Source organism: Oncorhynchus gorbuscha, linkage group LG13 (genome assembly GCF_021184085.1).
Source record: "Oncorhynchus gorbuscha isolate QuinsamMale2020 ecotype Even-year linkage group LG13, OgorEven_v1.0, whole genome shotgun sequence".
Classification (NCBI taxonomy): Eukaryota; Metazoa; Chordata; class Actinopteri; order Salmoniformes; family Salmonidae; genus Oncorhynchus; species Oncorhynchus gorbuscha.
Window position 1 is genome coordinate 48,642,099 of NC_060185.1, and position 9,222 is coordinate 48,651,320.

Consider the following 9,222-nt stretch of genomic DNA (forward strand, 5'->3'; position numbering starts at 1 on the left):
GTTAAACTCAAAGAGTTCTCGGGTTGAAGAGAGAGTGGTCAAGGATGGGGTCTGGAGATTGGACAGGCTTGGGCAGGAGTGGGACACCATTAGTAGACGGACAGGGGCGGGATCATGTCTATAGAAGGCGCTGTTCTACAGCTAAACCTCCCAGCCTCACCCTCCCCACTCTCCAGACCTCCAACCATCCATCCAGCCAGCCCCTCTGTCTCTCCACTCTCTCCCCACACTCCCCTCCTCTTCCCTGGGTCAGTCTTGAGTCCCTTGGGCCCTCGTGGGTTCTGGTTCTGCTGGTTCTCCAGGTTCTCAGAGTATGCTGACCCTCTCGGTGAGCCCCTGCATGTCTGCGTCCTCCCCAGCCTCATCGTCGGAGCCAGGCGCAGGCAGAGGGGGAACCAGGTGGGCCGGGTAGGGGAGCGTGTGCTCGCGGGCAAACATCTGCCAGCGGCAGTCGTCGCTCTCATGGGTGATGTAGCGCTCACCCAGCTTGGTCTCCAGCTCCCTCAGATCCAACCACGTCTGGTAGTCCTGGAGAGGAGGGAGGGAGGGAGGGAGGGAGGGAGGGAGGGAGGGAGGGAGGGAGGGAGGGAGGGAGGGAGGGAGGGGGGAGGGAGGGAGGGAGGGAGGGAGGGGGAGGGAGGGAGGGAGGGAGGGAGGGAGGGAGGGAGGGAGGGAGGGAGGGAGGGAGGAGGGAGGGAGGGAGGGAGGGAGAAGAAGATAAGAGCATAGAAGGAGGGAAGTGGATGAGACAAGAGGTTTGAGGATGGAGAGAAACATGAGAAATACGTAAGTTAGGGGGCCTTGTGTCTCCACTGTAGGTAATGGACTTCTGTATAGCCGCCATGATGCTGTTGACTAGCTTGTCCACGCTGTAGCGTTTCCTCATCCTGTAGATCCGGAGAGCTGGCTACGTCCCTTCCGTCTTCAAGAGAGCGAGAGTTGCACCCCTTCTGAAAAAAACCTACACTCGATCCCTCCGATGTCAACAACTACAGACCAGTATCCCTTCTTTCTTTTCTCTCCAAAACTCTTGAACGTGCCGTCCTTGGTCAGCTCTCCCGCTATCTCTCTCAGAATGACCTTCTTGATGACTCAGCTAACTCTCTCTCCTCTGCTCTGTGAACCATCAGATCCTCCTCTCCACCCTCTCCCACTTGGATTGCGTCCTACCTGACAGGTCGCTCCTACCAGGTGGCGTGGCGAGAATCTGTCTCCTCACCATGCGCTCTCACCACTGGTGTCCCCCAGGGCTCTGTTCTAGGCCCTCTCCTATTCTCGCTATACACCAAGTCACTTGGCTCTGTCATAACCTCATCTTCACCTGGAGACCAGGCATCTCTTGTTGATCAGGTCAGTGGCTGAAGAGAAACAACTCCAGGCACAAGAACAGGTGAGAACAGTACCCTGCCTGTGTATGCACTTGTCATCTCCCGTCTAATAATCTGTATATTTGGGTATACTTAACCATGCACAAGACACTTGCATTGGCCATTTAACGGTGCAAGTGTGTGTATCTTACCATCAGGTGAGATCTGTTTCCAGGGGTTGGGTGGGTACATGAAGGCAGCGTTGTGGATCTGGTCGTTGATGTCCTCGTCCTCGTTGAAGGGGAAGGTGCCACTGAGGCTGACGTACATGATGACTCCTACAGACCACATGTCCAGGGAGCGGTTATAGCCCTGGTTGAGGAGCACCTCTGGGGCCAGGTAGGCCGGGGTGCCCACCACCGAACGCCTGAACGACTTCTCACCAATGATACGGGCAAAGCCAAAGTCACACAGCTTCACCTGGGGGGGGAAAGAAATACTGCATGAATCGCTACTTTGGAGTAGAATAAAGTCAGGGTGAATTTGTATACTATGCATTAAGGTGCATTACATGGAGTAAAGGGCTGTCTACATTAGCTTGGGTGCGTAGAGTCTGTGTGTGATAGTGTGATGACAGGGTTCTGTACCTGGGGGAAGGGCTCGGCAGAGGCCAGCAGGACATTCTCAGGCTTCAGATCACAGTGGACGATGTTCTTAAAGTGCAAGTTCCTCAGAGCTGCCAGAATCTACACACACAAACAAACCCGGATTTGGCTTTGACTTTCTGGGTCGTAACAAGAAACTAGAAACACACAGAGAGTGAGAATACACCCCCGAAAAAAAACATACACCTAGAACGTGTGTGTTACATAGTGAGGGAACACGAAACGGTGACCAGCAAACCCTCAAGCTAATATGAACATCGCGGCTTATTAAAAACATTTTTTAACTGTATCCAAAACAGTGTCAAATCTGATTTTTTTAAATATTTCAAATGCATTTCAAATTTGAATCTTTGCTAAAAAATGCATGTAATGCCTGACCATATTCCAGAAATGCGTGGCTGTGACATCTAGTCTACAGGGTGGCTAAACTGGTTACTAATTTGGCTTCTTAAATGACTCGTCACGTATTGATCAGTCGTTAGGTTTCCATCCAAATTGGCACAGATTTGACTGTGAATATTCTCAAATTGGCATTTTCCCACCAGAGATGCGTTTCCATCCAATTGACTTGTTGCAGATGAAAGGATGTCCTGTGATGACGCAGTGCACATAAAAATACATTTTTGTGGTTAACTTCCCAAGTACTGAATAAAAAATACAAGGTAGAAAATACAAGTTAAATGGGTTTCCATCACATTTTCAACTCTACTGAAGGTTTTCTCACAAAAAATGTTACCTTATATAGCGAGTGTGTCCTCTATGGTATTGGCACATGCACTCTAGCCAACAGCGCTATCTGCTGTTGGCTAGAGAACACGTACACAGAGTATATCAAACATTAGGAACACCTTCCTAATATTGAGTTGCCAAAGTGGCTAAACTAAGTTGATCAATGGGCAATGGGCACGGCCATCTTTGACTTTGACTACTTGTGTTTTATAGTGAATGGCATTCTGGGATTAGGGAGTTTTCACTTGTCAAACACAAACAAACATGGCTGCCGTCGTAAACAATGTATCCGCTGTTAGCTAACATGCATCTTGTTGTGCCTGCCAGAGACGTGGTACATTGTAAACAAGTCTAGCTGTTCGGTCACTAACTTGTTTTATTTTTGTTATTTAGACTGGTTCATGGATTGAGTTTGGCTGCGGATGTGTTCTGTATGATGCTTGGAGTTCGCATGTATCTTTTACGATGAAATATGAAATTGAGGAATAGAGTTGTGAATAACTTAATTGTCCTTCAGTACAAAACATTGTTTAGAAATGTTTTCTGCATCATACGTTCTGTTGCTACTGTTCCAAATCACATATTTGCGATAGTACGCTGCAGGGACCACTCAACAATGATCACAAATATGAGCGTGAAAAACCCAGCAGCGTTGCATTTCTCCACACATTCCGGTGCGCCTGGAACCTACTACCACACCCCGTTCAAAAGGCACGTCAATATTTTGTCTTGCCCATTCACACTCCGTCTCAGTTGTCTCAAGGCTCAAAAATCCTTCTTTAACCCGTCTCCTCCCCTTCATCTAAACGGATTGAAGTGGATTTAACAAGTGATCATAGCTTTCACCTGGTCAGTCTCATGGAAAGAGCAGGTGTTCTTAATGTTTGGTATACTCAGTGTATTGCGTACATAATGAGATTATGATGGACCAAAACAATTGCATTTTATTTTTATATGATTTTTTCTCTCCAAAGGGCAGCCAAGCATCAATTATCTTGTGACCAGAATAAAAAAAAATTCACATAGAAATGTGAGATCTGTCATTGCAAGCAAGTCAAAGAAGCAGTAGATCTGTTCTATGTGTGCAATTTCTATGCTTCCCATTCTTAAGTTTCATTTTTTGCATCTTTTACTTTCAGTTTTGTACATCAGCTTCAAACAGCTGAAAATACAATCTTTTTGGTTTTGGAAAATATATTTCACAGCAGTTTAGATGGTACAATGATTCTCTACACTATACTACTTTTTTGTCACATAAACTGAATTTAGGCAAATTATTCGAATTTTTGCAACCCGGAAATGGATTTCTGAATAGGGCATCTTTAACATTCGATCATAAAGAACACATGTTCAACTTCATAAAAAACATGTTTTTTCCCATCTCAAGGGGAATAAGAAATAACTACAATAAGTCAAATTTGTATTTGATTAATTAAATAATAGATCTGGGACACTTATTTTTCTTACAGTTTAGCAATTTTTTTTGTTTTGATCGATTCAAACTAAATCTATACATCGCACAACTCCGCAATATGTCAAAGTGTCGTTCTAGGTCTTGTGCTTCCAAGAAGTGGTATTACACGGCTCTACAGTGGATGGTTAACTGTGTTGCGGTGCGTTTGTAACCAAGGGGGAAGTGGGGATTTACCACATCTGGGGAAAATCCCTTGAACGCACTCCAACTGGTAATTACGAGTTAAATCAGCCATGAATCCCCATGTGACAAGAGTAATGGAAGCTTGTTATGTGCAACAGGGAGGGGCAATTACCGTAAATGCAAGAGAGAAAAAACATGTCATTGTTCAAACTATGTATAGGTAAACAAGGTTTAGGTGTTATGCTCAACCCGCTCAGTTTTTCACCACAAAACAGCAGAAAATGGACAGAGTAGAACCAGATCAGCTGCTATTATACTATGATTTGACCGTTAGATGTTCAATGTTTCTTTTCAAATAAATATATATATATTTTTTAAAGGAATAGTTTCATCATATTAAAACCAGTTTGGTTCCCGTAACGGGGTAGACCTTAAAAGGAGGGACATATATAGACAAATCATTAAATCACATTAAATTCAGAATAATATTCAGAAATAAGTTAACACAATAACTAAGGCTTTACAAAAAAAAAACGTTTCCATCTACAGTTGTTATGTGAGTAAAGTCATACCGTATTTAAAAATGTAAAAAACATCACGACAGCTGCAATGGAAACAGGAAGTTTTGGTCCAATTTTATAAATGGCGACAGATCATTCGTTTGTTCAACATGGTGGGATCTTTTTGTGTCTGTAAAATGAATGATGCGAGAAATGGAGGTGGAAACGCCTTTTTGCTCAAATATTGATAGAATAACCGTCATATCGAAGTCACGCAATGTTATGGTGTGTGATCCTCCCACTACGACTGGGGAAAGCATTGGGGCGGCAGGGTAGCCTAGTGGTTAGAGCGTTGGACTGGAAGGTTGCAAGTTCAAACCCGCGAGCTGACAATGTACAAATCTGTCGTTCTGCCCCTGAACAGGCAGTTAACCCACTGTTCCCAGGCCGTCATTGAAAATAAGTATTTGTTCTTAACTGACTTGTCTGGTTGAATAAAGGTAAAATAAATAAATAAAAAGATGAAATAAGTTACAATGAACTTCACAGGGTGGCGAAAGTCCTCGGTGATGAGCTTTAACGCTCCTTTCCAATAAATATTGAGGGTCTGGTGACATGCTTGACTACTGTTTGACAAATACAAAATAGCCTCGCTCTTATCCATAATAATCTCGTCATGTAGACTAGCCTACCCGCAACGTATCTGTGAGCTGTTGGCTGTTGAGCGTGTGTACCAAGACCAGAGTAGGCACATTTGTTTTGTCATAACAGCTTTTTTTGTGACAAAACTTTCAGTAGAGTTAAAAATGCGATGGAAACACATTGAAATGTAGATTTTTATTCAGAACAAGAAGAAAAAAAATCTTGCAAATTTTGTTGGCACTACGTCATCACACACTGATTTTTTATCCGCAACAAGTCAGTTTGGTGGAACCACCAGTGGGAAAATGCACATATTTTCTTTATGCAGATTTTTAAAATATTCGCATGAAAATCTGTCGCCAATTGGATGGAAACCTAGCTACGGTGAAAACCTGGAGTATTTCGAGGGGGTTAAAATCTTCAATTTTCAGGGTACTTCGTTTCATATAACAGACATTTACAAATTCAATATTAGTGCATAATTGTTACTTAACTTATCAAAAGGCACTCATTTCGTGGAACATTTCAAAATGGACAAATACATTAATTGCCCAATTGTAAATATTTCACATGTATCCTAAAAGGATTATGAAAAACACAATTTTAAATGTATTTTCCCCCCCATACGAGAGAAAGAGCACACACACACACACACACACACACACACACACACACACACACACACACACACACACACACACACACACACACACACACACACACACACACACACACACACACACACACACACACACACACACACACACACACACACCTGTGTGATGAGGAACTTGGTGAGCCTCTCTGGGAGCCGTCCTTTCTCACTGGACAGGATCATCTCCAACATGTCTCCATGGAGTTTCTCCATCACCACAAACACCTTCTCTGGAGTCTCAAACATACACTCCAGGTTCACAATGCCCAGGTGACGTAGACTCTGGGAGATGGAGAGAGGGAGGGGGAGGAGGAAGAGGGAGAGGGGGTGGGGGAGGAGGAAAAGGGAGAGAAGAAGAGAGAGAGAAGAAGAGAGAGAAGAAGAGAGAGAGAAGTAGAGAGAGAGAAGAGAGAGAGAGAGAAGAAGAGAGAGAAGAAGCGAGAGAGAACGGGCAGTGACACACAGGGCAGGAGAGAAGAAGAGAGAGAGAAGAAGAGAGAGAGAACAGGCAGAAGAAGAGGGGGAGTGACACACAGGGCAGGAGAGAAGAAGAGAGAGAGAAGAAGAGAGAGAGAACAGGCAGAAGAAGAGGGGGAGTGACACACAGGGCAGGAGAGAAGAAGAGAGAGAGAAGAAGAGAGAGAGAACAGGCAGAAGAAGAGGGGGAGTGACACACAGGGCAGGAGAGAAGAAGAGAGAGAGAAGAAGAGAGAGAGAACAGGCAGAAGAAGAGGGGGGAGTGACACACAGGGCAGGAGAGAAGAAGAGAGAGAGAAGAAGAGAGAGAGAACAGGCAGAAGAAGAGGGGGGAGTGACACACAGGGCAGGAGAGAAGAAGAGAGAGAGAAGAAGAGAGAGAGAACAGGCAGAAGAAGAGGGGGAGTGACACAGGGCAGGAGAGAAGAAGAGAGAGAGAAGAAGAGAGAGAGAACAGGCAGAAGAAGAGGGGGAGTGACACACAGGGCAGGAGAGAAGAAGAGAGAGAGAAGAAGAGAGAGAGAACAGGCAGAAGAAGAGGGGGGAGTGACACACAGGGCAGGAGAGAAGAAGAGAGAGAGAAGAAGAGAGAGAGAACAGGCAGAAGAAGAGGGGGGAGTGACACACAGGGCAGGAGAGAAAAAAACAGAGAGGTAGAGCGGAGGAGATGGAAGAGTGAGAGAGATTTAGAATGAGTATCAGTTAGAGTATAGTGTGAAGGCAGTGTTTACTGACCTTTATCTAACTACACCCCATAGAGATGATAACGATGCTGCAAAACCTGCCAATGTAATTGAATGCAGTTGGCATGACAACCCCACGATGTAAAAATGAACCCTCGTGGCCTGTACAGACGGTGGACCTTAATTTGATCACTCTTTTGTTGCTGATAGCGTGTAGTGTATTCAAGGTTTGCATGCCAAATGGCACCCCATTCCCTACATATTGCACTACTTTTTATCGGGGTAAGAATACGGTGCCATTTGGGATGCAACGCTTGTGTGGCAGCAGTAAGTCACCAGCCAGTCAACAATTAGCTGATGAACTACACTTGTAGTGGGAGACCCGTTGAAAATGTGTTTCTGCGTCTCCCCCTGGTGGTCACCTGCAGTATGGCCACCTCGTTCCTCAGCTGGCTCTCCTGCTTGGTGGGGAAGCGCAGCTTGTCAATCACCTTCACCGCCACATCGCGCCCCGTCTTCCTGTGCTTCCCTGGTGGCGGGGGGGGGGGGGGAGAGGAAGAGAGGAAATTACAGGAGTATGATTAACTGAGATTCAACGACTCAAAACAGAGAGTGTAGACGATTAGGGACACTCACCCCCATACACCACTCCAAACTGGCCAGAGCCAAGGATTTCATCTGCAAATATCTGGTACACCATACCAATGTCCTGGAGGATACATTTTTTTTTTAAAGCATCATCACCATCATCATCACTACAAAGTCCTGGGTAATGATTGTGAACGGGTATAATGTACGATCATGTATTACGACCGTGTGGCAAGAGACGACTCACCACGTTCTCCTGGATCACACTGTTGGACACTGAGATGCTGACTGAAGCCTGTCCTGCGGATCAAAGTCAAAAATGCTAACCATCCAGATCTCGTGATTCTGTTCTTCAGATGGCTAACGTTAGAACTAAGACACTTGGGAATGAAAGTTTCTCAAAATGAACATATTATTATTGTAAGGTGATATTATATCTTACTGTGAGGAGTGTGTCCTTCTCTACCGGTGGTGCATCCTGGAAGATGACTGGCATGAGGGCCTGGCGAATGGCGCCCTCCCACGCCTTGGCCACCTCCCGCCCCACGCCGCTATTGGGCACCACGTTGCTGGGGGAGGGGGGTGTGGGGGGGAAGGCCTGGGGGGTGGTGGGGGGCAGGGCGGGGACGTGGACGTTGGGGTCCTCCCCTACAAAGTAGCGCATGGTGCCCATGACAAGCTCGAAGCAGTGGGGGCTGGTGCCCGGCGGGACCAGGGTGAAGTCACCTGCGGGGCGCACCTCCAGAATCTCAGACAGAGGGATCTCCTACAGGACGGGGGGGAAGGACGTGAGCCCAGGGGATGTACGCAATCAATCATGTGAAGACAAGCGCAATCGAGACATTTTTTTCCCCTTTCTTTTTACTTTGAAAATGTGGAATAGGTTGTGTAGATCATTAGGATTGTTTTTTTTTTTTACAATCCCTTTTTAGATGACATTTTAAGGCAGAAAAATGTGAACACTTCGCAAGGGGTGTGTAGACTTTCACCAGGTCAATGTATGTGAGAGCGTCTACACATCTGTATCGCTTTCTCTTCGGGGTTTTAGGCTGGGTATCTGTATAAGCACTTTGTGACCACTACTGATGTAAAAAAAAAGGCTCTATAAAATAATGTTGACTGATAGATTGACTGAGACCCGACTCACATAGTACCTGTGAAGTTTATTGGCTTGCTAACCTAGTTGAGCGGAGCTGGAGAATACAATACCTTATAGTACTTGTTGGTGGTGTTGTTCTGGAACAAAATGATGCACTTGCAGTCCAGACGCCAGTAGTGCCGCTTTCTCTGTGGGGGGTGCCGGAGGAGTAGGAGGGGACAGGGGGGTAAAGGGGGTCAACCAAGGTTCACTGGGGGGGTCAGAGGTTAAGCTGTGGTCC

At 45.8% G+C, this 9,222-nt stretch overlaps 1 protein-coding gene across 1 annotated transcript in view; it reads right to left on the reverse strand.

Annotated features, from left to right (window-relative positions):
* Positions 1-306: 306 nt before the first annotated feature.
* LOC123992322 (serine/threonine-protein kinase D2-like) overlaps positions 307-9,222 on the reverse strand; it is a 48,366-nt gene continuing 39,450 nt past the window's right edge. The window contains 11 exon segments of the mRNA XM_046293476.1: positions 307-528; positions 1,330-1,358; positions 1,520-1,787; positions 1,955-2,053; positions 6,216-6,377; positions 7,678-7,784; positions 7,892-7,964; positions 8,091-8,143; positions 8,286-8,321; positions 8,324-8,609; positions 9,053-9,130. Of these exon segments, the coding sequence (XP_046149432.1) occupies positions 307-528; positions 1,330-1,358; positions 1,520-1,787; positions 1,955-2,053; positions 6,216-6,377; positions 7,678-7,784; positions 7,892-7,964; positions 8,091-8,143; positions 8,286-8,321; positions 8,324-8,609; positions 9,053-9,130 (1,413 nt within the window).